The sequence below is a fragment of the Oculina patagonica genome, chromosome 2 (genome assembly GCF_052425735.1).
Source record: "Oculina patagonica isolate OP01 chromosome 2, crgOcupat, whole genome shotgun sequence".
Lineage (NCBI taxonomy): Eukaryota > Metazoa > Cnidaria > Anthozoa > Scleractinia > Oculinidae > Oculina > Oculina patagonica.
The window spans coordinates 3,215,190-3,242,510 of NC_135759.1; the positions used below are offsets into that span (position 1 = coordinate 3,215,190).

The 27,321-nt window shown below is 38.1% G+C and overlaps 2 protein-coding genes across 7 annotated transcripts in view; both read left to right on the forward strand.

The window, feature by feature from the left end:
* The first annotated feature begins 515 nt into the window (after nucleotides 1–515).
* LOC144642646 (elongator complex protein 2-like) overlaps nucleotides 516–27,321 on the forward strand; it is a 28,012-nt gene continuing 1,206 nt past the window's right edge. Inside the window, exons 1-22 of one of the 6 annotated variants that reach the window (XM_078501666.1) lie at nucleotides 516–697; nucleotides 1,095–1,191; nucleotides 1,365–1,444; nucleotides 2,828–2,984; nucleotides 14,526–14,609; nucleotides 17,200–17,264; nucleotides 17,550–17,616; nucleotides 17,827–17,982; nucleotides 18,116–18,211; nucleotides 18,625–18,728; nucleotides 18,907–19,035; nucleotides 19,619–19,675; nucleotides 20,064–20,162; nucleotides 20,804–20,908; nucleotides 21,512–21,589; nucleotides 21,954–22,023; nucleotides 22,585–22,692; nucleotides 23,059–23,116; nucleotides 23,593–23,665; nucleotides 23,821–24,007; nucleotides 24,168–24,286; nucleotides 24,504–24,625. In XM_078501666.1, the coding sequence (XP_078357792.1) occupies nucleotides 524–697; nucleotides 1,095–1,191; nucleotides 1,365–1,444; nucleotides 2,828–2,984; nucleotides 14,526–14,609; nucleotides 17,200–17,264; nucleotides 17,550–17,616; nucleotides 17,827–17,982; nucleotides 18,116–18,211; nucleotides 18,625–18,728; nucleotides 18,907–19,035; nucleotides 19,619–19,675; nucleotides 20,064–20,162; nucleotides 20,804–20,908; nucleotides 21,512–21,589; nucleotides 21,954–22,023; nucleotides 22,585–22,692; nucleotides 23,059–23,116; nucleotides 23,593–23,665; nucleotides 23,821–24,007; nucleotides 24,168–24,286; nucleotides 24,504–24,625 (2,285 nt within the window). In that variant the 5' untranslated portion in view covers nucleotides 516–523. Of the gene's footprint in view, nucleotides 698–1,094; nucleotides 1,192–1,364; nucleotides 1,445–2,827; nucleotides 2,985–11,477; nucleotides 11,660–12,052; nucleotides 12,150–12,325; nucleotides 12,406–13,824; nucleotides 13,982–14,525; nucleotides 14,610–17,199; nucleotides 17,265–17,549; nucleotides 17,617–17,826; nucleotides 17,983–18,115; nucleotides 18,212–18,624; nucleotides 18,729–18,906; nucleotides 19,036–19,618; nucleotides 19,676–20,063; nucleotides 20,163–20,803; nucleotides 20,909–21,511; nucleotides 21,590–21,953; nucleotides 22,024–22,584; nucleotides 22,693–23,058; nucleotides 23,117–23,592; nucleotides 23,666–23,820; nucleotides 24,008–24,167; nucleotides 24,287–24,503; nucleotides 24,626–27,321 lie in introns of those variants that run through there. The other 5 variants (XM_078501668.1, XM_078501667.1, XM_078501671.1 and 2 more) reach the window with 5 other exon arrangements.
* LOC144642647 (uncharacterized) lies at nucleotides 4,837–10,132 on the forward strand. The gene is made up of 2 exons (XM_078501672.1): nucleotides 4,837–5,335; nucleotides 7,804–10,132. Exons 1-2 carry the CDS (start codon nucleotides 4,924–4,926, stop codon nucleotides 8,040–8,042), a joined length of 651 nt encoding a protein of 216 aa, XP_078357798.1. The 5' UTR covers nucleotides 4,837–4,923; the 3' UTR covers nucleotides 8,043–10,132.

Sequence of the window (27,321 nt, forward strand, 5' to 3'; positions counted from 1 at the left end):
TTCAACAACTATAACGTGACATTCCGTTGCGAATTTTCAGAAGTGGAGAACCCCCTTCCCCCAAAACCAGTGTTGCAAAATAGACGGAAACTGAAGGCTTTGTTTTTTCAAGGTACACAACATTGTAATTGGGCAGGGGGTAATTGTTGATTTTTTTTTTGGCCTGTTTCAACTGTAAAAAACGGCAAGTGTCCCAAGAATTGTGGCGTGGATTGTAGCTCGTTCCAGACGTTCCGGCTGGAGTTAGTTCGGAGTAACGCAAATACGGGATATTAAGTGTGATCACAGGCGACAGGAAAAAGGTGCCAAGGAGTTTGGGGGATGGAGGCACTGCATCTCACGTTTGTCTTTTCTTTTCTTTTTCTTTCTTTTTTTTTTTTTTTTTCAACTCAACGTTCCTCAACTGCCGCCAAGCACTTGGCGGGAACACGACACGCCGTGGTCAAAATGATCGCCGTGTATCCTGGGTAAAGCACGACCGCTATAGCTCAGCGGTTTTTCGCTAAAGATTAGAATATCCATCATGGCGGACAACGAGACGCGCACGATTGAGAACAAAAATCTCATTTCTTGTTGCAAATGTACCCTGGATTACGTTAGCGTTGCGTGCAATAGGACGCCTTTGTGTGTGGACTGGGGAAGGAATGGCTGGGTAGCTTACGGCGCTTGTTATTCTGTTGCTTTGTATCGTCCAAAGGTAGGTTCGAAAGTTGTCAACTCCGATTCGAATTCGAGCTTATTTTTTCCACGTGTAAATCAAAAGATCGGCTAATTCTGTTAGTATTTGAAAACAATTATTTACTTTTTGGTTAAATTGAAGTGTAGCAGCTTACGAATGCTTTCAATCACGGAGTGCGTTGACATTTAAATTGTGCTAAAAAAATCCGCCATTTTGTACATTTGCGTACAAGCTTACTTAAGCTTTAATACTGTATGAAAAAAGCAGTTAAATTTTTTGTAGAATTTGATTTCTAAACAGTTAAAGTCTGTAAAATCGAGCAAATGTGGAAGAAGTTTTTCCCAGGATAATGTTATTTACAATGCATAAGAATAAATTTTTAGCCAGACCGAGTTTCTGTGTTTATTTTTTTTAGAGAACTAAATGTGGCTCATTTGGGAGTGTAGAGCTTATTTTAAATGGACACAAAGATAGAGTGAATTGTGTTAAATGGATTCCTCGGCCAGAGTTTGGTAAGTGTGCACATGGATAAGAATTACTAGAAAACATTAAGGATGTTATTGAACAGAAATTGCTACATGTATACAATCAATCAATCAACCAACCAGTCAATCAATCAATCGATTGATCAATCAATCAATCAATCAAGAATAATAATGCAGTTACAGTTTTTTCTTTATTTCAGAGGAGGAAAATGAATTAGTTTCAGGTTCAACTGATAAATCAGTAATTGTTTGGCAGAAGAAAGCTGGTCAAGAATGTAGAGTAAGCTACACATATTTTACAATAAACTTAATTAACAATTCTTGAACGAGGTTGAGCAAAATATTGTAATTTTATAGGCCGTTATTTGCAGATCATGTGGTGGGCTCTCAGTCTTTGAAAAAGAAGAAAAAATGCATTAAAATATAATGATAATGAGTAATATTTGGTACAGTGATGTACTGGCTATTCCCGATCTAACTGGCTCATCTCACCAACACTACTGCGCCACTCTAGCCAGTTTCTTGAGTGTAAACGATTACATGTAGGGGTGTTGCTTGTCTATCAAATGCTGCTCATTGCAATTAACTTGAGCTTGTACCAATTTTCCCACATGAGTGAAGAGCACCATAATTTGTAAGAGTGATGTGGGTCGCCCTGTAAATATGCAATACAAGGACAAATAAAGAAAAGGCCTACAAATTCAAGTATTTATTTAGCCAATAATTATTGGCAAGACATTGAGCTTACAAGTACCTTATTACATGAAATTTTCGCGACACTTTAATTTCGCGAATTTCGCGATTCCAAAAAAAATCACGAAATTAAAGTGACGCGAATAATAAGTGTCACGAACATAAGATGATGCGAAAATTAAGTGACTCATATAATAAGTTTAGTGCCATTGAAGGAAGAAATTATCAATCTAAATGGATGTTGTCGTCAATTGACTCAAGAACAATAACTCATGCACTTACAAGCATAACCTCCTCGTAAACATTAACTGCTCTGTTGTATCTATTGCGCGCCATAGTTTTTATTTTATAGGTGCCTCGATTTTTAATTCTTTACCTTTGAATTTAAGAAACATTAATTCTAGACTTTTATTTAGGAAAGCGTTGGACGATTTTTACTTGTAATATTTTATTGTTGTTTTTTAAGGTTTTTAACTTAGTGCATGATCCGCTTTTTACACAATTTTCATTGTATATTATATAATTAGTAATTTTAGTAATTTTTAATTTTTAATCAGCAGGACCCCGTTTATAACCGTACGCATGTACTGAAGGGCTATCCTGGATAAACATTCAATTGTTATTATTATTATTATTATTGCTGAGATTTAGTCTCAACCTTGCTTTTTTGTTAATTTTGACGTTATTTTTTCATCAATGAAGTCATTTTTAAAGGGAATGTAAATTGTGTCTTACTCAAAAACGCGAAATTAAAGTGATTCAAAATAAAAATTTTTTCGCAAAATCACGAAATTTAAGTGTCGCGAAATATGCGCACCTCAAAATCGCGAAATTAACGTGTCGCGAAAATTTCATGTAATAAGGTAGTACATGTCTAGATATTTTGTTTCAAAAATCCATGTAGTACTCAGGCACTACATCCAGTAAACCAAGCTTTGTTACATAAAATTTATATGTTTTGCACTTCTAGTGGGAAGTTTCCTCTATCCTTGAGGGTCACCAGGAAGCAGTGAATTCTGTGGCTGCTGTTACCATCCCAGTATCCAATGATGGAAGAACAAGAACAGTCATAGTCTCTGCATCTGCAGATTCAACAGTCAGGATATGGGACCGTAGAGGACCAGAAGGTAAGATCTAACAGATGGCATACATTCATTCATGCTAGGGATTAGGGAGCAGGGGGAGACAGGGGGTAGGAACCTGGGAGAGAAGGGCTAGAACTCTATCGGAGGTTATAGAATTAGTATTATGCGACACTACAGGAAAGTTTTTATTTGATATTTACAACTGCTTTGCGAGCGATTATACGCTTCTATCCTTGATCCGGTTTTGCTCTTTTTCGGCGATCTATTAAATAAACAGTCTGTTCCAGGCATTCGGTTAGCTGGCGAAAAACGGCAAGCGAATAATAAGACTCGGGCGTTTTATAATCGGATCGAGAGGCGCGCGGTATCCCTCGCTTTTTAAAGTCCTTCGAAACCATTGTACCGCTTATGTGCAATTTATGCGCAATAACATATTCTCTCCTGTCTTTTATACGGATGCTTTTACTTTTCAAACTACACTGTTTATTTTACTTGTATTAATTTCTGTAAATAGGGGGCTCATTTACTTAGAGAAGACGCTCTCGAGCCTTACTCACGTACGGTTCGTTTGTTACCCGCGCGTGAGGGAACTTTTATGTGATTAATGGTGGATTTCCACTGACGCGTAATTTTTTACGTGCGTAAAAAAATTAGAGACAATGTATGAACGGCTTGCGTACACGTTTACGCAGGCCGTTCATACATTGTCTCTAATTTTTTTCACGCACGTAAAAATTTACGCGTCAGTGGAAATCCACCATAACTCGTGAAATTATCGTAATATTTCTGTAACCGAGATTTTAAAAATCTAGATGTATATAGAGTAGCTCCGTGTTTTTATTTTGCGAGAGAATGCTGTAAGGAATTAAGCCGCTCTGTATAACTATAATAATGATAAATGGCACTTAAATAGGTGTTGCATGTCAAAAAATTACTTGTCTTTTGTGGATATACATTATTTTGTATTTCAAAACATTGTCATTGCTATATTGCTCACAGCGTGTGGTAAAATTTACTTTTTAAAACTAGAATATAAAAAGGAAGAAAGAAATTTAATTTTCTTCCACGGATACAAGTTCATAATAATTATTTCTTCAGCTCGGCAAGACGGTCCGGCAATATATAGGATTGGAAAGGAAGGCTAAATGAATTGAGTTAACGTGAAATGTGCATGATTAATTAGGCATTTAAGTTGGAACGACGATTAAAAACATAAATCGGACTCAAAATGCGTTCACTTTCTATTTCTGAACGAATAAATGCTTTCCGCATTGTTGTAGTTATTCGAAGACAAGGCCATTATTTAAATCATGGAGACATTTAAAAACATGTGCTCGAAACAATATGGCCGTCATCATATTAACAGGTACAATATTACATAAAATATAATTGTTCTTTTGATTCGTTATTCGCCACATTACGGCCATTTCGTTATGAATTATTTTCTCTCACTTAAATATAGCTAGACGTGTTTGTTTTAACACATTTTTATTGCACTATTAAAGCAATTAGCAAGTAAACATAACGCCAGAAAAAGGTAATTTTCTTTAAAAGCTCATTTATACATCTCACGAAAATTTGCGTTTTTATTATTCTGCGCTGAGGTCACAAGGGTTCCAATTACACGTAAAGGGAATGTTTATAAACAAAAGCGCTCATGTACAAAGTTCTTAACATCGACATGAGAGCTTTAGCTAGTGGGAGAACAAAAAACTTTAATTTTAAAGGTGCATAACTATTGACAATAACGAGAATAAACACTAGGATGTTTCAAATAAAGAGAATATTGTTATTTAATAGTTCCCCCGTGACTATATCCTGAGTTGCTAGACAATGGAAAACTTGCGCGTAAAAATGTGGCATAGAAATGGGGTAAAGAGAGATAATGTGTCTATAGCCTCGTCAACGCCAAACGCGTTTAACTCTTTCACACGCATCGCGCTAAATATCGCACGTCTTTACAAGTTATTACACGGTGAACATGCAACCCGGCGAAAGATCTCCTCCTTTGAAATCAGTCGGCGACAACTTAACAACGTGTCCTTGTAACGCCTGTTTTCAAAGAAAAGATTTAAACAACGAGGCTATGTTAACGCAACATAGAGAGTTTTACAACCAGAACCGCCTTATCGGATTTGGCCCTCAGATGACCATGTTGCCTTTTGCACCGATTCCAAGTTCGCCAGCCGGCCTATATGCGACTCACAGCCTACAAAGACCGAGCTATCCCAGAGAGATGTTCGCCTCAGCCGCAGAAGGCCGATTCAGTTTGGGTCACGGCGTACAAGACATGCCCAAGCGAAGTGCGCTTCATGAGGGACATTTAGTTCAAAGCCAAGTTTTACAGCGGAGCCCTGACCCACCCGGGAGATTCTGGCAACAACAGCCCAGCCGTAAGTAATTAACAGTAACTTATAAATTCGTTTAATTCCTCGCGAGTTAGAGCAGGGAAACCTTTATTCACTCGTTTGGGAGATTTGAAGTGGTTGAAGTGAAAGTTTTGCATTTGCTACCAGCGCGCTCAATAAAAACGTTGGTATTAATAAAAACCTGTTTGCAATAATTTATCTCTAGGTTGTTTTTTGCCTTCCAACTCAAGAGTGTATCTTTTTTCTTAAATGCGCCACAAAAATGGCCATTAAGATACCCATTAAGCTTCTGCAGCCTGTTTAAAGCTATTTAAGATTAAACTCCTGTCGTGTACAAGTAATAATTGGATCTCTTAGACAGAACTTCAGCACCCCTAATTGCCTAATCACCATTCATCATTTTATAGTCACGAGATCTAGAAAAGTTCAAATAGAAAATTTCTAGCGTGCATAAGTTTTCAACATTTGAAAACAATATAAACAATTGAAAACAAGATTTAGCTGTACATTTTTCAATATTTCAAGGCAAATTCTGAAGCCTTGAACACCAAAATGTTTATTTTGATTTTAATTATTTCTGTCAAACGCAGAATTGGCAGTCTAAACGACGTACAAATGAATACCAATTTGTTTTGTCGTTTGTCAATTAGGAACCTAAAATTGTGACGTTTCAAAAGGTTTATGGACATAAGCTCTTTTTGTTAAGCTTTTCCGCTACGGAAGACATAATTTTGTTGTTTCAGAGCTTATGTATTCCCATAAAACTTGTTTTGTTTGTGTTTTTGAAAAGAAGAAGAGTTCAGTCTCATTCCTGCAAGAAATAATGGTTACCGGGGTCTTTGCGCCTAAATTTTCATTATAGCTGATTAAAAGTCTTCGTTCATAAATGATGAAAACACAATTCTAAAAGTAGAGTCTGCGAGGGTATACTTAAAGACATGTATAGCTTAGTAGAAACAAACCTTCGCTTCTATTCTCAATTTTCCCCGTAGGGTTAGTATTAAAATCCATTTACATTATTCTTTCTCCGTTGGAAGAATCGAGTTCAATTGCAGTATATGCTTCTTCAACTGCTGAATTTAGTTTGAATGTTTTAATTTACCTAAATAGGAATTAGTATAGCCTTCTACTTCTTCCTCGATACATATCAATCATCCTGACTCTAATTACTGATTAGTGGGCATCCTTAAAGCGAGAGAACAGGAGATTTCAAGTGTTCAAATTGATGAAACGCGCACTTTCGGTTCACTGTCTGCTCCTATATGCGTTTTCATCGACTCTCGTACACCGTTCATAGAATTTGAACCTGTTCTTTTGTTTTGCGTGTGTACGAGACACTTTATACAAACATTCGCTGGCAATGGTAGGAAACTGAAACCTGATACATGTATACTCTCAGCTTGTTTAACCACAACCTTATAAAACTGAGGAAGTACTCTCTTCTGTTCGCTTCCGCCGCCTTGCTAACGATACAATCATACACGTTCATGTCATGGCGACTTGAGAGCAAAAGCGAGACCAAGCGAAACAGCTTGGACGAGGAGGGCGGAGATGTTTAAGGTGTATGTACCACGGTCTGTTAAAAGAAGACGATTCCAACTCCCAATCGATCCCTGAAAATCATCAAATTGTTAACCGTCCTACAGTTAAGGATAGATATTCAGAGTTTCGTTTTGATCCGTGAAAATCGAAGGTGCAAACTTTTAATATAACTTGCGTGACTCGCATGTATACCATTTCTCTTCTCGTTGGTCATTTATTCATTGGCCCTTCTTGTTACCTTAATAATAATTAAATCATCATTCTCGTGTTTAATTTTTAGGTAGTGAAGTTATGCTTTTTATTTTGAACACATTACATTATTATTAGATCAAACAAAACCTGAATTTTAATCGATTCATTAAGTTGCGGGAAGCCCTGGTTTGGGTTAGTCGAAAATAAACAATCACTCCGAGTCGCAGATCGAGAAATAGGTGGCCAGAATAAATTAACGCTCTCATCGCCAACCAACATCCGTTGCCACCGACTTACTTCGCGCCTTCTCGTCCCTTGTCAGATCTGCTTTAGTTTTCTTGACAGCCGAGTTTTCGCTCGCTTGGAAGGCATAAAAATTCAACTCTTAGCTCGTTTAACGGCACGCAATTTTATGATGAAACATGCGATGGCTTTAATATTATGTCAAAGACAAAGGCATCGGGCGGTCTTCGGAAGGCGTTCGGAGATGATCATTGTTGACGTTGCAACAACACTCGAAAATATCGGAAGTCTTCGGGCGATCTTCGGCAGTCTTCGGATCATCTCCAGAAACCTTGCGTTATAAGTCTTTTGGTTTACTTTAGGATCTTTCGTAGAAATTTAAGTTGCCCTTGACGAACACAAAAAATAAATGAAAGCTGCTCTTTGCCTTACCCAACAGAATAAAATTATTTTGCCTTCTATTGTGATCAGAAATAAATAAAATAATAGCTAATTTAAATTCATTTTAATTTTAGGTGCAGGTCCACACGAAAAACCACGCCGCATGCGCACTGTGTTCTCTCCTCAGCAGCTCGAGAGACTGGAGCGACACTTTAAGAGTCAGCAGTATGTTGGCAGTGCTCAGCGGATTTACATCGCATCACAGCTTGGCCTCTCAGAGACACAAGTCAAAGTTTGGTTTCAGAATCGGAGAATTAGATGGAGAAAGCAAGTACTTGGCAATACAGCGGCGAAACCTCAGGAAGAGTCATAAACTGAATTAAATGAATAACATCTTTTTTGATAGTTAGCAGGCCAAGCAGACTATCAATGGATATGACTTAAACAGTTAAGATATATAAATCAAATGATGAGAGAAAGCAAGCTAACTTATTTTACTAGAGGGAAAGAAAATTGCAAAGCCGTTTTGAACTAGCTAAAAATTAACATAAACCACGGCTTTTTACGGTTATTTCTGAGATGGATACTCTGAAATATGGCTGGACACCTTGTCACTTTTATATGTAAAACATAATGCAATTCTACACTCGGCAGTTATCTAGAATATTTTAAGCTACAGTTAACCAATGATTCAAGAATTTGTAAGCATTCAGTGACTGGTTGGAATACACTATTGGCTATTTACCTCTAAAATTTCCGTTTTAAGCAGCTAGTCCCCTCGATGGTGTAGTTTTTACGCAATTTGCTCATGACGCCTGAGGAATTTATAACTTAGTAGAATTTATTGGAGACAAAAAGTGTTTGATCAAATTGTGGGTACCTATATAGCTATTCTGGTAAAAACCCATTTTTCTCTCTAATATGCCTTGTGAGTGCACTCATCTTCAAGTCAACGATGTGAAAAAAAATTCAAAAGTACGTTTTATTCAGAGATCTTTATTCTAAATATAGTGCTCTATAAGCCTGGGACAAATTGAAGAAAAGTGCAGTGAAAGTATTTTAAGTTGCCGTGAAATTTCAAGGTTAAAACTTTAATGAAACGCACGTTTTTTTATAAAATAGTTTTAAGATAATATGAAGAATTAATTCCTATTTAAGTGAAAGTACTAAAGTACTCTTTTTAAGTGGTGCGAAATATGTTTAGGTAGACTCAAAGAGTCCGAAAGACATAGTTGTTATATTTATTCATCAGCACTCCGTTGAATATTTTTGCATTTTGCTTAGCAATATGAAGTGTATTAAAACTAGACAACCAACGCAGGTTGATTTTAACTTTTGACATTGAAAAGGAGGAAAGGGTTTCGATTAAGTCGTCTTTATGACGTAATATGTACTTAATATAATATATAACATTTTAACTTTTTTTTTCTCTAACGCTTTCTAACATTGTCTATTTTTGACAATTACAGCCGCCAGCTTCTTATGGTAACAGTTGTTGGTGTCACTAAAAACGTTAATTTCTTTTTTCTTAGAGCAGTTTTCAATTGAGTGTCGTAAAACCAAAACCAAAGTAATTACTCTGGCCAATCACAAACGACACAGAAAATCCCAGTGAGCCAATAAAAACTCGAAGAAAATACATGTAACTGGCACGAAGCGCGGGAAAACGTGCGCGAGCGAGTCACGATTGGTTTTGGTTTTAGTTCTGATTGGCTGAGAAAGTGGCGCGAGATTTTTAAGCCAATCACTAAGCGTAGTAATGCAAAACCAAAGCAAACGCAATTTACATTCGACACTCAAGCGAAAACCGCTCTAGATAGCCTGAACTTCATACGTCTTCCTCTAGGCGCGCGATTGCGAGAAGCGACTCTCTCCCTAGAAGTCTCTTCTTGGGAGCATGCAACCAGATCTAGAGGAAGATGTCTGAAATTTAGGGTATTTCTTAGGGTGAAAAGTTTAATTGAAAGATTGAACTTTTATATGCTGAGTTACGACTTTATATCGGCTTTGAATAAACCTCATTCATAAGGGTGCATTTCTAATTTCAGTATACTAGAGTTCACTTAATTTGATTTGAAGCTCTCTTTTGGGAGCTCTCTTAGCTCTGAAACGAGTTTAAAACTCGTAAAAGAGAAATTACCAGCCAAAAATATGCTTTATTCAATCAGTGAAAAGCTGTTGTCTTCCCAGGCAACTTTATTTGGTTCACGCGAATTGGGCCCTTGCTTGTCACTGGTTTGAGTTTTGATGGATTCCGTGTGCTATTTTTTGACGTAGCGAATAGCTTTGAGATAACGTTATTTTAATGACAGTCAGTTGATGACAGTTAAGATATTAAATTGACTGAATAAATAATAAATAAATGAGGTGAAACAGTTTGTTTAAAATAACAAACACTATAAAGTACCTTTGTTATAATTTACTTACAAATGAGCATTAATAAATTGCTTTGTACTTGTAAAACGTCGCACTTCAGATTTGTTCTGGGTGGCTTATAATATATGCGTTTCCTCTATAACTTTTTTCCGTAAGGCTTTTTATTGATACAGCAGGACGCAGTTGGACGACTATGAATAAAGACTCCCTATCTTAGCTCCTCCTGCTCCTTCCCCTTCCTTTTCCCTTACATTTTTTCTTCGCTTACTGGAAGATAGAGATTAGTCGAGCAACGTGGTCAGTGCTGGGAACTAAACAGAGGCACAACAATGGGCGGTGCCCCCAGGCTCAAGCAACGAGAGTTTAAAGTTCAAATATAACAGCATGCCGGACAATGATGGTAAAACGACAAATATATGTCAAGCCTGAGGGAGAATGTGTTTGCAGACGGACTCGACCGCCCACTGTATTTTGTGAATAGCGCGTCTTGGCAACGCAGGCTACGGCGTTAACTTGGGGATGTGTAACTGTGCCTGGAGACGTCGTGTGTCTGTTGCACGTAAAGCAGCAAATTAATAGATGGACAAATCCAGAAGGCGCCTAGCAAAGCAGGTTTCTTACATTCACCATGTCATTTTAATAATTTAAAGGAGAACGCATTAGAAGTGAAAACTCGGGATGTTTTGAAGGCTATAGCTAGCTGAAAGCCTCCACTGTACCATGGCCATGCGACACAATTTAGCTGGCGAGGTCCTAAATGAAGGCGCGTCCCAAGTGCAGGAGATAAATATAGGATTTGACTAGGCTTTTAATAAGAAGGGCTAGCGAGCTAAGGCTGACCTTCAAGATAAAATCCTCTACAACTGACCTTACCCTAGCAATCCGTGCCATAATTCCTTTGGACACTCATTTCAACAACTATAACGTGACATTCCGTTGCGAATTTTCAGAAGTGGAGAACCCCCTTCCCCCAAAACCAGTTTTGCAAAATAGACGGAAACTGAAGGCTTTGTTTTTTCAAGGTACACAACATTGTAATTGGGCAGGGGGTAATTGTTGATTTTTTTTTTTTTGGCCTGTTTCAACTGTAAAAAACGGCAAGTGTCCCAAGAATTGTGGCGTGGATTGTAGCTCGTTCCAGACGTTCCGGCTCACTCGGAGTTAGTTCGGAGTAACGCAAATACGGGATATTAAGTGTGATCACAGGCGACAGGAAAAAGGTGCCAAGGAGTTTGGGGGATGGAGGCACTGCATCTCACGTTTGTCTTTTCTTTTCTTTTTTCTTTCTTTTTTTTTTTTTTTCAACTCAACGTTCCTCAACTGCCGCCAAGCACTTGGCGGGAACACGACACGCCGTGGTCAAAATGATCGCCGTGTATCCTGGGTAAAGCACGACCGCTATAGCTCAGCGGTTTTTCGCTAAAGATTAGAATATCCATCATGGCGGACAACGAGACGCGCACGATTGAGAACAAAAATCTCATTTCTTGTTGCAAATGTACCCTGGATTACGTTAGCGTTGCGTGCAATAGGACGCCTTTGTGTGTGGACTGGGGAAGGAATGGCTGGGTAGCTTACGGCGCTTGTTATTCTGTTGCTTTGTATCGTCCAAAGGTAGGTTCGAAAGTTGTCAACTCCGATTCGAATTCGAGCTTATTTTTTCCACGTGTAAATCAAAAGATCGGCTAATTCTGTTAGTATTTGAAAACAATTATTTACTTGTTGGTTAAATTGAAGTGTAGCAGCTTACGAATGCTTTCAAACACGGAGTGCGTTGACATTTAAATTGTGCTAAAAAAATCCGCCATTTTGTACATTTGCGTACAAGCTTACTTAAGCTTACTGTATGAAAAAAGCAGTTAAATTTTTTGTAGAATTTGATTTCTAAACAGTTAAAGTCTGTAAAATCGAGCAAATGTGGAAGAAGTTTTTCCCAGGATAATGTTATTTACAATGCATAAGAATAAATTTTTAGCCAGACCGAGTTTCTGTGTTTATTTTTTTTAGAGAACTAAATGTGGCTCATTTGGGAGTGTAGAGCTTATTTTAAATGGACACAAAGATAGAGTGAATTGTGTTAAATGGATTCGTCGGCCAGAGTTTGGTAAGTGTGCGCATGGATAAGAATTACTAGAAAACATTAAGGATGTTATTGAACAGAAATTGCTACATGTATACAATCAATCAATCAACCAACCAGTCAATCAATCAATCGATTGATCAATCAATCAATCAATCAAGAATAATAATGCAGTTACAGTTTATTTTTCTTTATTTCAGAGGAGGAAAATGAATTAGTTTCAGGTTCAACTGATAAATCAGTAATTGTTTGGCAGAAGAAAGCTGGTCAAGAATGTAGAGTAAGCTACACATATTTTACAATAAACTTAATTAACAATTCTTGAACGAGGTTGAGCAAAATATTGTAATTTTATAGGCCGTTATTTGCAGATCATGTGGTGGGCTCTCAGTCTTTGAAAAAGAAGAAAAAAATGCATTAAAATATAATGATAATGAGTAATATTTGGTACAGTGATGTACTGGCTATTCCCGATCTAACTGGCTCATCTCACCAACACTACTGCGCCACTCTAGCCAGTTTCTTGAGTGTAAACGATTACATGTAGGGGTGTTGCTTGTCTATCAAATGCTGCTCATTGCAATTAACTTGAGCTTGTACCAATTTTCCCACATGAGTGAAGAGCACCATAATTTGTAAGAGTGATGTGGGTCGCCCTGTAAATATGCAATACAAGGACAAATAAAGAAAAGGCCTACAAATTCAAGTATTTATTTAGCCAATAATTATTGGCAAGACATTGAGCTTACAAGTACCTTATTACATGAAATTTTCGCGACACTTTAATTTCGCGAATTTCGCGATTCCAAAAAAAATCACGAAATTAAAGTGACGCGAATAATAAGTGTCGCGAACATAAGATGACGCGAAAATTAAGTGACTCATATAATAAGTTTAGTGCCACTGAAGGAAGAAATTATCAATCTAAATGGATGTTGTTGTCAATTGACTCAAGAACAATAACTCATGCACTTACAAGCATAACCTCCTCGTAAACATTAACTGCTCTGTTGTATCTATTGCGCGCCATAGTTTTTATTTTATAGGTGCCTCGATTTTTAATTCTTTACCTTTGAATTTAAGAAACATTAATTCTAGACTTTTATTTAGGAAAGCGTTGGACGATTTGTACTTGTAATATTTTATTGTTGTTTTTTAAGGTTTTTAACTTAGTGCATGATCCGCTTTTTACACAATTTTCATTGTATATTATATAATTAGTAATTTTAGTAATTTTTAATTTTTAATCAGCAGGACCCCGTTGATAACCGTACGCATGTACTGAAGGGCTATCCTGGATAAACATTCAATTGTTATTATTATTATTATTATTATTATTATTATTATTATTATTATTATAATTATTATTGCTGAGATTTAGTCTCAACCTTGCTTTTTTGTTAATTTTGACGTTATTTTTTCATCAATGAAGTCGTTTTTAAAGGGAATGTAAATTGTGTCTTACTCAAAAACGCGAAATTAAAGTGATTCAAAATAAAAAATTTTCGCAAAATCGCGAAATTTAAGTGTCGCGAAATATGCGCACCTCAAAATCGCGAAATTAACGTGTCGCGAAAATTTCATGTAATAAGGTAGTACATGTCTAGATATTTTGTTTCAAAAATCCATGTAGTACTCAGGCACTACATCCAGTAAACCAAGCTTTGTTACATAAAATTTATATGTTTTGCACTTCTAGTGGGAAGTTTCCTCTATCCTTGAGGGTCACCAGGAAGCAGTGAATTCTGTGGCTGCTGTTACCATCCCAGTATCCAATGATGGAAGAACAAGAACAGTCATAGTCTCTGCATCTGCAGATTCAACAGTCAGGATATGGGACCGTAGAGGACCTGACGGTAAGATCTAACAGATGGCATACATTCATTCATGCTAGGGATTAGGGAGCAGGGGGAGACAGGGGGGTAGGAACCTGGGAGTGAAGGGCTAGAACTCTATCGGAGGTTATAGAATTACCTTATTATAGGAATATAACGAGGCATTTTAACAACGCGAACAAAATTGACACGTAATAAAATTAACGCGAATTTAAGAGAAGTTCTGGTTAAATCCTTATAGTAAACGTGTTTATATTCTATAAAATTAACGCGAATTTTTGAAATTCACGTTAATAACATGTATCGTTAATTTCCTATAATAAGGTAAGAAGAGAGTGGGGAGGAAGGATTTTTAATGTGTCAGGAACCAGGAGAGTTACATGTATATATGTATATTTTATTTTTACAGGCAAAAAGTTTGCTACCTTGTGTAATAATTTGCAATAAAAAATACTGTAAAGAGGGGTTGAAACTGGAGTAAAATTTGCACAAAGTAGGTCCATTATGTTCCCCGTGGATGTACAGTACTAGCTAGTGAATTGATTTTTGTTTCCATATCTTACAGATACCTTTACCTGTTTACAAACTGTGACATTTGGAAAGGGCTTCATTTTAGCTGTGGCAATCTCTGTTCTTCCTGGAACATCAGGTAATTAGAATAAACAAAATTAAGACTTGCCATGATTGTGTAATACTTTAATGATGTGTAAATTGTACTTCATGACTATTTTGAAGGAGAACATTACAACTCATCTTCTAAACTACTTAAGGACGTTCATGCCAAAATTTTCTACTCGATAAATTTCTTTAATTTTTTTGCTGCGGTTAGATAATGAGGTACCGGGTACTTGTGTCAGAAATGTTAAAAAAGTTGGGGTCACCAACTTCGTTTCAGAGAAAAAGCATGTGGAAAACTACCCTGATTTTGAAAAATTGGTGCACGTAATTCAGCGTGATTTACAGGGTTTATAGTTAAAAATATCGACGATCAGTAAACGGAGGATAACGATCATAGTCTCATTTTGTAGAAGTGCATCTGTTGCGTAAATAATTCCTAGTTTTGCAATCTTTTTTGCAAAACTTAACCCTGGAAAAACGCATTTGAAACTGTCGTAAGGCAAAAAGGAAAGCTCAAAAAGTGGAATTCAAACTGTCAGTGTGACAAAAAAATCAAACTTCCACTCGATAGATTTTTTTTCATTTTCTCACAAAACGTACAGTACCGCTCAAATGTAAGTTGACAGTCTCGACTCGATCCTCGAGACTCGATCCTCGAGACTCGAGACTCGATCCTCGAGACTCGAAACTCGAAATGTTCGAGTTTCGAGTCTCGAGGATCGAGTCTCGAGTCTCGAGGATCGAGTCTCGAGGATCGAGAAACAAGGCGGTCTCGAATATTCATAACTCGAAAGGCTTTCGAGGAAACGATTTATTTCTCGAGGAAAGAATAAAAGCCGCTCGCACCTCATGTACAGTGTTTCGCGTCCACCTTCAGCGCATGAAATATAAACCTTCCCCGACATGTAACATTCGACAGTACGATATATTCGCGCCGATCATAATTCCGTTTACTTACCTAAAAGTACTGACACAAACTCGTCCTTGAAAGCAGTGGTCGCCGAATTAAATTTAGAAAAGGACGTGAAAAGAACCTGTAGTTCAAACTTGTGCTCTCCCTTGTCAACCCGCCGTATTAAAGTGCATGTTTTCAACCACGAAGATATTTCAGTTATTGGTTTACAAGTTCATCCTAAGTTTTCGCAAATAAAACTACAAATTTATTTTCTTTCACAAAATGTTCTGTAATTCAGCAGCATCTAAACCATTCGATGCGAAACGATGTAAATGCCACGAATCTTGTAAGCTGAGCCGTAGAATAGCACCGACAAAATCGCGCAAGCAAGTTTCAGAAGCCTGAATTTCAGACGTCTCTTTCTGGTCGCTACTGAAATTCAGACAAAAGTTTCCGTAAATAAAACCGGTTCTTAAATTTGAGTTGTAAAAATTCTGTAGACGGCAAACGAAACATTCCACGTGAAAAACATCGAAGCCGTGAAGCCTTCCGTAAATAAATGGCAAGACAGACTTATGTCGCGCCATCGCGTCTAGCTTGAAATGAGCGTGTTTTATTTTTTGTGAATTTGGCATAAAATTCTTAAAACCTAAATTCTTCTTGAATGAAACTTGCTTTCATTTATAACACAGATATCGGCGTTAATTATTATTACAGCTTTAGAGAAGTTATACAATTTTTTCTTTTTTAAAGCGGCGCAGTTATAAAAGTTGGCAAAATTTGCATATGTCAAAAGTAATTTGAAACCTTTGGAATAAACTCCAGCGTAAATAAATGTAACACAACCCCGCACGCAAGTATCCGATTTAGATTCTTTCATACACACGTAACTGCGTTTTTCAAAAGAAAACTAAATGACAGAGTGAACTTTAAGGTTTAATATTTGTATCCTAAATCATAACACAAACAATCGTATGCGTGACATTGCACACGTGCTTCATGTTTGTCCTAAGATCGCCTGAACGCAGGTTGTATTTGTCCATGTTGATTCGGCGGGACCGCGCTAACTCCAACTCGGTTACTTCTGGTTCGATTTGCCCTCAATTCATTCACTATCGACGGTTTCGAGCTCCTATTTCGAACTTTTTGGAACGGTTCGAAATATTGAACGACCAAGCGCGCGTTGCTACAGCAGAGATTGTCAGCCGGCACGCTGGCTTCGACCATAGTACAACTTTCGAGAGTGCGGCCCGCTTGAGCAATTTTATTCTCGAGGAATCATTCAAGCGACAAGCTCATTATTTTTCTCGACTCGAGACTCGATCCTCGAGACTCGAGACTCGATCCTCGAGCCTCGAGACTCGAAACTCGAAATTTTCGAGTTTCGAGGATCGAGTCTCGAGGCTCGAGGATCGAGTCTCGAGTCTCGAGGATCGAGGCTCGAGGGACTGTCAACTTACATTTGAGCGGTACTGTAGATATTAGTTAACAAAAGTGATCCGTTAAGAAAAAAGTAGGGGTCACCGACCATTTAAAAGGGCAAATTGCAGGCGAAGCTAGCGGAAAGGCAACTCGCCCTATATGTTCTTAGAAGTTTTACTCAGCGCGCACGCTCAAAGTATGACGTGGCATGGCGTTGCGACATGAATTACGTGCGTAGTAGGGATGCGCATAAACAATAAACGCGGACGTCCTTAACTAAAGGCTATGTTATGTCCAACTTTAGTTCCTGTAATTTCATGTGGAGGAGAAGACAGCAAAGTGCATTTATTCACAGAGAAAGATGATAAGGTGATAATACATACTTAAGCTTTACTGATGTACAGTCTAATAGACATGTCTTTTTGGTCTCATGTTGGAAATTTCCTTCAGTCTATTTGTTGTGAGAAAAATTAACAACACATGCATTGCAGTATAACATTCATTTTTGTGCACTAAAAGAGTAATAATTCTTATTCTTGGACATATGCATGTACATAAATATATGTAAAAAAAAAATGTGTACATTGTACGTATGGTATATAATTAATTAAATTTAAAACTAATGTAAAATGAATATGTTCTATGTTTTTGTAGTTTGTTAAAGTGCAGAATTTATTGGGCCATGAAGACTGGATACGAGGTGTTGAATTTGCATTGGAAGGTTAATTTCTTTGTTTGAATTTGCTTTTATTTTTAAAAAAAATAATGTTCTTTTAATCATTAAAAATCATGTGAACATTATTGCCTATTTATTAAAAGAACAGTGTAGGGAGGTGGTGGTGGGGGCGGAGGGGGGGGAAGGGTTATCCCACAAAACACACCAATATTACATCATTGTATAACCAACTAAAGATTCCTTTGTTTTACACAGATGGTGGTGATCTTCTCCTGGCTAGTTGTTCCCAGGATACCTTCATAAGGATCTGGAGAGTTTCACTTGGAAACAGAATTCAAGAATCCAACACTGTACAAGATGAGTTAGAAGAACTGAAACTTACCTCCAATGTTTTTAGCGTCACTGATAAAGGTACAAATATGTTTGAATTACGTGTAATGAAACAGTGCATTTATCATCATGATAATTTAATAATGCAAAAGTACCAGCCCAAGTTTTATATGAATTTGTATGAATTAAATATAAATATGTTATTTTTGCACAGGTGTAGATAAAGAGTTTTCAGTTGTATTGGAATCAGTGCTGACAGGGCATGAAGGCTGGATTTATGGTGTTCATTGGCATCCTGCCATTAGGAAAGGTAAGTGGATTGGATTTTTTTGGTCTTGGGTGCCCTGTTGGTAGTTAATTAATTAAACAAACAAACAGTTCATATTCAATATTGCAGATAAACATGCATGAATATTAAATATTCGAGTCCTTTTGTGAGACTTTTAATGTGCTACTTCCCTCAAAAGCCATCCTGACCTTCACAAATTCCATCCACTTCCCTGAAAAGTAATCGTCTTCTATACATCCTTAATCTTATAAGCGGCCTCCTACTCTTCCATCCTCGTCCTCCTTATCATTTCCTTGCCTTTTTTTAAAAAAAATATTTGAATCTCTAGCTCATCTCCCCTAGCTCTTAATTGACCTTCCACAATACACTACACAAGTACATGTACATGTCCTTGGTTATGAGAATTAAAAAAATCCTTGTTGTTTATACCACAGGTGATGGAACCTTTACCCAGCCCATGTCACTGCTGTCATCTTCAATGGACAAGACCTTAATGATTTGGACACCAGATCAGGACTCGGGTGTTTGGTTGGAAAAAGTAAGAACTGCAGATATTTTTTCTTGTGACATAAAATACTAGTGGCTCTTTGTTAGGACAATACAATTAGTTTTAGTTGTAAAGTCATTGATTGGAATAATGAATAAACAACAGTTCTTGTTATGGTTGCAGTTTATTGCAGTACATGTACCACTAATTTTGTCAACCCTTTACCCAGGTCCGTGTTGGTGAAGTTGGTGGGACCACTCTTGGTTTTTATGGAGGAGTGTTTAGTCCTGATGGTCAATCTATCCTTGGACATGGATATCAAGGGGCATTTCATCTGTGGAACAACATAGCAGCTGAGGTTTCTCATTAAGTTTTTAGAGTCTTTTTTGACTTATTATAACTTCTACATCTACATCTACATTTAATTAGGTCGATAAAAATCTAAAGATATCACACCAACCGTTAAAAACTAAAATGTTAAAAATGTTAAAAACTAAATATACCTTCTAAGACTGAATTTTATTATGTGTGCCAAAATAATCAAGGTTAGGCATTCAAATGAAAAAAAAAGGTATCTTTCTTTTATTTACAGAACCCATTTAGGAATACTGTAACAGTTTTGAGAGAACATTTTAACAGATGAGTAGCAGAAGATGTGTCGATAACGAAGACCCAAAAACGAAGACCGAAGACCCACTGGTCTAAAACGAAGACCAAGTAGTCTAAAACGAAGACCCAGTAGTCTAAAACGAAGACCCACTGGTCTAAAACGAAGACCCACTGGTCTAAAACGAAGACCCACTAATCTAAAACGAAGACCCACTAGTCTAAAACGAAGACCCACTAGTCTAAAACGAAGACCCACTGGTCTAAAACGAAGACCCACTAGTCTAAAACGAAGACCCACCGGTCTAAAAATCTCGGTTACTTCTGATTAACAGGGTGATGAGAGATGGGAGCCTGGTGTGACAGTCAGTGGACACTTTGGTCCTGTTGAGGTGAGGCCCCACCAATACTCCTAACAATTTGTAGTCATGTTACATGGACTTGGAAGGATTATTTCCCAATTCTGTGGAAAAAATCGAATATTAAAACATCCTCTTCACTTTCAGTCCGAGATGGGTTATACAATTTTTAACTCTTTATTCTGAGATGGGCTAGCAAATTTAATTTTTTTTTTCGGTCTGGGATGGGGAAGGATTCCTATACCCCAGGGAAGCACCCCACCTAAACTTTACTAAGTACATGTATCCCCCACTGGGATTTTCCATAGTACGTACGTTAATTGCTGGCTTTAAATTTGTAAGGACGATTAGTTGCCTGTCTCAAATGGATAATCAACTTCAGTAACAATGTCATTTTTTCTCTTACTGTTGCCTACTACAGGATATTGACTGGGATCCTGTCGATGGACAGTTTCTTATGAGTGTCAGCAGTGATCAAACGACAAGATTACATGCTCCCTGGAAACAAAATGAAGCGCAGGTTAGTACAAAGCATAATAATGTGCGCTGTTTCATAGATACTAATTGAGAGAATTCACGCGTGCTTATTGATCGAACGTTATGGTCGGTTTAGACCGTGGAAATGACGTAACCTGAAATGCAACGTAAAGCAAATTTCGGGAAACTTGGGAAATTTACTTAAGTTGGAACATTTTATGACGTAATTTTTATTGTCTAACTTAGTGTACATGTAAACCATGGAAAATTGTGGTTGTTGTTAAGGGGTTAGACATACACGATGTACCAGACATATAGCAAGAAACTCGTTTCTGGAAAATGTTGAACTGAGAGACAATACCCAAAGCTTCATTTATACATTGATCTCCTTCAAACACTGGAACAGAAGATCTTCCTACAAACATTACAGACAGATAAGTCCAAAAGAACTAAAACAGTCACTAGTCTGGCTACATGTAAAACTGATGACAAAGATGTAACGATTTTGATGAGACGGTGGTTGTGATTCAAATGAAAAATAATTGTTTGATCGACACGCAAACTGTACTAACTATGGTCTGCTGAAAATGCAAAACCAGCACGGGCCTATGAATCCCTTGAAAGTATTATCTTGCTTGTCAGTTTTCCTATTATTTACTCAGATTTTTGTCGTATTTTTCCCAGCAGTCCGTGTGGTGTGAAATAGCTCGTCCCCAGGTTCATGGCTATGACATGCAGTGTTTGAGCATGCTCAGCAGATACAGGCTGGCATCTGGAGCAGACGAAAAGGTAACAGTGCTTTTTATTATTACGCAAACTGCATTTATCCTTGGCAGAGTGAGACATTTTCAAATTTCGAGACGTTTAGTTTAGGTTGATCACGTTGTCAGTAAAGAGAAGTGTTACGGGTTCTTTAATAGGCAAGAGCACTGCTCCATTTGAGTATGATAGTTAAGAATGGGAAGGGAACGATTCTCTCAGCCATTTTAAACAGTTTTGCTATTGATCAAAAGGTACATAAACGGTGAGAAAAAAAGCAATTACATTGCGACAAATCAGAGGTGTCTTTCTTTCTTACTTGAAACTGGCAGTAAATAAAATAAATCAACGTTGTTTTACGAGGGTTGCACGTAACAGTCTTCGACTGACAAACCTGTGGCCCTCGGATTCCCGATCGAATTGGAATTTAGAAGTGTTGGTTTTTGTGGAGGGAGGAAAACCGGAGAACCCGGAGAAAAACCCTCGGAGCAAGGACGAGAACCAACAACAAACTCAACCCACATATGGTACCTGGCCGGAATCGAACCCGGACCACATTGGTGGGAGGCGAGCGCTCTCACCACTGCGCCATAAGTAAACAATGATAAAAAAAACATGTACACGTCATTTCAGGTCTTAAGAATATTCAGTGCTCCTCGTCAGTTCATGGAGACGTTTCAAGGACTATGTAAAGTGGAAGAAAGCGAAAAGGTAAGAACCTGGAGTCTTTGCTTCTGTTTTGAACGCGAACAGCACATGTAGACTGTTAACTACTCAGCTCGTTTTGTTTATTTGTAATCTGGGTAGCTTTTTTGCCTATGATATAAGTGAATTTATTTTATGCTCTTATATTCTATTTGTTTTTGGCAAACGAAAATGGTTGTTGTTGTTGTTGTTGTTGTTGAACCCTTTTTTTACTAATATACACGTGGTCCCTTTTTCGCGACTTAACGCGACGGCTACTTTAGCAGCTTTGCGTTACAACCCAAAGAACGCCTATATTTGTAAACGTGCAACATAAGGACTACCACCGGTACATCTAACTATTTAATGGCTACCCATGAATTGTGTTTAGATGCGTGACAGTTTGCCTGTTGGAGCAAGTGTCCCTGCTCTTGGACTTTCGAATAAAGCTGTTTTTGAAGGTGAGAAGCTAAATGCTAACTTTTTTTTCAAGACTTAACTGTTCCTTTATACAGCCTTGTTCAAAGTCGTGATTGTGAAGTATTGAACACACGCGTCGCAAATGTTAATACACTCAGGAGGTTGCTTTCATTGTTTTTCGTACTTTGAATAATAGCAAGAAATGTTGTACGCGCAATTGAGGTAATAATTAAAACAAATATAATATAGTTACTTATAAAATATTAAAATTCGATGGTATAAATTAAAATATATATCAGGAAACATTCATTATATTAATTAAAATCCCATTATTTAGACCGTGCATTAAGAGCAAATGCAGACTGCAATAAAAGAGAGCTGTTTTCCTTGGCCTAATTAATCTTTCTATTTATCGAATTTAATTTGCTACAAAACCTTAAGTGTTTTTGAGGCCTCATTTGCCACGTAGCACGAGTTTGAGTAACGTAGACTTGTCAGAACCAAGAGAAACGTTTTTTTTTTTCAATGTATTGCAGTTTTTATGTGTTGGACGGTCTCTTGTAGTGTATCTTTGTTTACCTTTTTGACGCTTGTGTTGGCAGGTGACATAGACAGCCTGAGAAGGGACCTGGAAGATCCAGCGAGGCCCATGAAGTCATCAGCTTTTGCTAGCGAGGAGCCGGCGCCATTCACACCAGTTTCATTAAAAGGTTTCTCACTTGCGGTCCTAGTTGTATTCCCTAAAGCTACTTTTGCAGGAATTATGTAGTCACTGAGACAGTCTCTTCGACCGCAATGTATGAATCAATTAAAAATCGAAGCAAACCTAACAAGTGAAAAGCTTAGAATAGCGAGCGCAGTGCAGTGAAGTGCAGTGCAGTGTAGTGTAATTTAGTGTAGTGAAAGACGCATTTCCGCCAATGTGTTTCGGATGGAAAGGCTAAGCTTTACTTCGTACATTTACATTTAAATTACCTATAAAGCAGCTCAGCTCGGGTTCTTCCTTGGTTCTTTTTTTGCTTTTTCAGTCTGTTTCATTATCTGAAGTTTTTGCATTTTAACTACTCTTTATTTAGAGCCTCCAACAGAAGATATCTTACACCAAAACACACTATGGCCTGAAGTACAAAAACTGTGAGTAAAATGTTGTTCACGTCTCATTTCACGTCATACGAATTCGAATCAATTTTAGCTAGCGTCGACCAGTTGAGCACCTATAATCTACATGTATCTCCATTTTTTACTAGCCTGCGTAGCCGGCGTTCAAGGGGAAGGAGAAATGGAGTTCCCCTTCTCCTTCTCCTTTGAACGCCACGCAGGCTATTTTTCTTTTACCAGTAAATTACTCCTTATACCCTAGAATTCTAAAGAATTGTTTGGAAGCGCGATATTCTATTCGCGAAGCGAATACCATCCACGTTCCAGGCACTTACAAGAATTTGGGTAGTCCCTAGAGAGGTTCTTGAGTTCCTAATAGCATTTCATTAACATTTGGACGCCGTTTCGCATTATTCCTGACGAAGGTTATAGTATTTGAACCTCATAATATTTATAGTATTTCACCAAATTATTTTTAATATGACGTTCACTTGTTTTTTTTTTCTTTTTAGATACGGTCATGGTTACGAAATATTCTGTGTGGCTTCAAGTCCTGATGGATCATTGTTGGCCTCGGCGTGTAAGGTTTGTATGTCTTGTTCTGTAACTTACATATGTATTGTACCGGCAAATAGACTGGCACATAGCCTGAGGAATTTTGCTAACAGGCAACCCTTACTACAGTTCCACCATTCAAATGTTTAACTTGGCTGTAACAAGTGCTCTTGTTACCTTTTTAGGCCTCAAAACCAGAACACGCAGCTTTAATATTATGGGATACTGCCACTTGGAGACAGATCTGCTCGCTACCCTCACATGCACTCACGGTGACACAGATGGCCTTCGATCATAGTGGCCAGCGGCTTCTCTCCGTGTCACGTGACCGCTGTTGGTCGGTCTTTAAAAGAAAAATGGAAGGCGAAGAAGGTAGGACTTCTAGAAACAGCTATAAATCCTCGTGAAATAATCTAGCCCTTTAAGGTTAAAGTCCTCCCACCTTCAATACCAACTGAACCAAAAAAAAGGCTTGTTGCAAGTGGGATGATTTTAGAAGAGTATATAACATGTGAAACTGTTTTTGTACTAGGGCCGCTCTTTAGACTTGTAGCACGGAGTGACAAAAAGAATCAACACGCCAGAATTATTTGGTCGTGTGCTTGGACTGAAGATGATAAGTACTTTGCTACAGCCTCGAGAGACAAAAAGGTAAATTCGATTCAATACGGGTGTTGGAACTTTATCCCCCTCCCCCTCCCCCGCCGCGAGCGCTCCGCCTCGTCTTTTCGGTCTTTCTCCCCTTCTAAACCCCCCTCCCCCCCCCCCGCCCCTCAACCCTCAACCCTAACCTCTTCTTTTACAGTGCGTGTTTTGTTGTTGTAGTTGATGATTATAATGACTTTTAATGGCCTACTATTCACTGTAGGTTATTATGTGGGGCAACAAAGATCCTACTAAGGACGACTGGCAAGCGGCTTCCAGTCCATTAGATGTTGGTGAACCGGCGACGGCTGTCGATATTGCGCCAGTTCTGACAAATAATTCCAGGTGAGGATCCAGATTAAGACTTGTACCCTGTTCGTGTAGGTCAAATGGTATTATTGTTTGGATGATAAACAAAGAATGAAAAGTACTTTGCTTTTGGCTTGTCAAAGTTCATAAAGACTGTAGTTCTTCTCAGAAAGATACAGTGAGTCAACTTTCTATGGGACGGAGAGATTAGTTGCAGTAAAATGACTGAAAATCATTAATGACCCCCTTGGGAAACGTCATCGCTTCTGCATGCAATGCGTTCCGTTTAGAGCTCTCTTCGAATCAGATGTTTTGCAAAATATGGTGTTTAATATTAGTTAACGGTAAATGACAAAATAGAGATTGACAGACCTTTGAATACCAGTATAATACATATATGTTTACATGTTTAACACAAAATTTTCACGGCCGATAAAACAAAAACTGCAAAAATACGACATTCTTCATAGTTAAACAATGTAATAAAAGGATTTTTATTACTTAAAATATCTTCAACAAAGAGCACACTTTACTAAGCTGACGATACTCTATGATCAGCTCCCCAGAGACCAAAAGCCTCGAGCTGCTTGATCAAAATAAATGGGTATAAGGATTATAATTGAGAGCTGAGTAATTTGTGTGAAATAAAGAAGGCGCAAGAATGAGTGCTGGTTATATGAAACAAAAATAGAGATGAAGATGAATTTTTTCAACAATGACACGAGCATGCCGGGGAAAAAGAAAAATTATGATTCCCCGACGGGAATCCAAGCCATGGCCTCCCAGATACCGGTTGGGGGCTCTACGAGAGACTCGTGGTGAGCAGTGAATTTTTCTTTGTCCCGTGCTCGTATCATTGTTGAAAAATTCGTCTTCATTATTAATACCGAGCTTAAAAATTACCACTCATCTTTATTATTTACTACACACTTGATGATTTTGACATTACTGATCCTAGCAGTATGCAGGACGCGTGTCACATATCAACCAAGTAAATGGCCCAGCTCATCACGAATCTCTCGTAGCTCAGTTGGTTAGAGCGCCCAACCGGTATCTGGGAGGCTATGGGTTCGATTCCCGTCGGGGGCTCAGAATTTTTTTGGCCCATGCTCGTGTCATTGTTGAAAAAATTCATCTTCATTATTTATCACCGAGCTTAAAATTTACCATCGTAATTATTTACTAAAATAATATTTAATATTTACTCCATATTTACTTGTGGAGGAAACAGGATCATGACCTTTCTTACATGTAATCGGATTTAAACACTAAAACAAACACTACAGCAACTTTTTTTTAATTAGTGCAACGGACAGATCACGTATTTGAGAGTCATTTTCCGATCTTATGAGTCATACATACATTCACAGTACTGTATTATCATAAGATACATAATCGTGTTACAATTTCTGACGAGATAAGTCTAATTTGTATTGTACTGTGTACTGTAGTGTCTGAAGGGTCGAAAAATCAGAAAAACTATCAATATATTAACATGGAATATTCAATCGACCCCGGTAACTCGAACCCCAGCTAACTCGAACTGTTTTTCGTTTCCCTTCAGAGTTCAAGTTACAATACTGAATCGAACTGAACCTAAAATAAAAAAACGCACTTGTATAGCACCAAATTTCTTCTGGCCAGTTTCCCTTTACACGATTTTAGTTAGCGTCCTCATAAAGAGTGATAAAGTCCTTGTTTTACTGAGTGTAAGCAGCCATCAACAAAGGTCACGGTCAATTCTTGAAGCTCTCTTTGTCCCCCTAACGTAAACAACACGCAGGACCGCAGGCTGAAGGAATTGCTCGATAGCTTACTTGGGCAAGACAAACAAATATTGTCGGGAAGAAATAACAGAGTGTCTGCCTTAGCATCAACTTCTTTTGTACCATTGGCCCAAAACTCCTTGTCCCATTTGCAATCGGAGACAACACTTAGCTGAAGATTCTTGTCCAAGGTTTTCTCGACGCCAATAAAATCCTCGTCTGATTTTGAAAGGTGCAGGCCATTTTGCAGTGCTGTACTTGAAGACCACATTTCATCTTGGGTGTTCAACTTTTTCTCTCGGATTGTCCCAAACCGACGAAGTTGTTTCGATTCATCGTAAGCAACAATCACACTACAGCGAAATTCTCCTCGCATCAGGAACATTTCAGCAGCAAATGGACGTACATCCTGGTCTCTTAGGACATGCGTTCTTGTCCAGACACCTCCGCCGTTGGAATGTAAAACAGCCCTTGCATCTCTGTGAGCTGGATGGCAAACTCCTTGATCATCAGTGTCTTGCTTGAGAACTTCCCATGGGCCTTCTTGTCCAGGGCGTGAGATTTCCTCGCCATCTTCGTTTTGAAATCGAATTTGATGTTTGATTATGGTTTTGGCTTCGTCGAGAGCTTCAAACAATCGAGAACCATGAAACTTGTCTCTAACTTGGCGTGTGTCAGCATTCCAGAACGTCCACGAACCGGACCAGTGGTGAACAACGTTGGAACAGAAGAAATCCCATTGAGTGTCAGCGATACTGGCCATGGCGATTGATCAGTGAATACGCCCGAAAAACACAGATTAACCGCACCGTAGACGAAATTGTCACGCAATCGGTCGAAGCCGTCAGGCAAACCCGGGGGCCTGGTAATCGGTATATTGGGTTGAATGATCACACAGACCCTCGGATGCAAAGCTTCGATGATAAGTCCTTATTGTCTGATTGAAATTCTGACCAGAAATATATA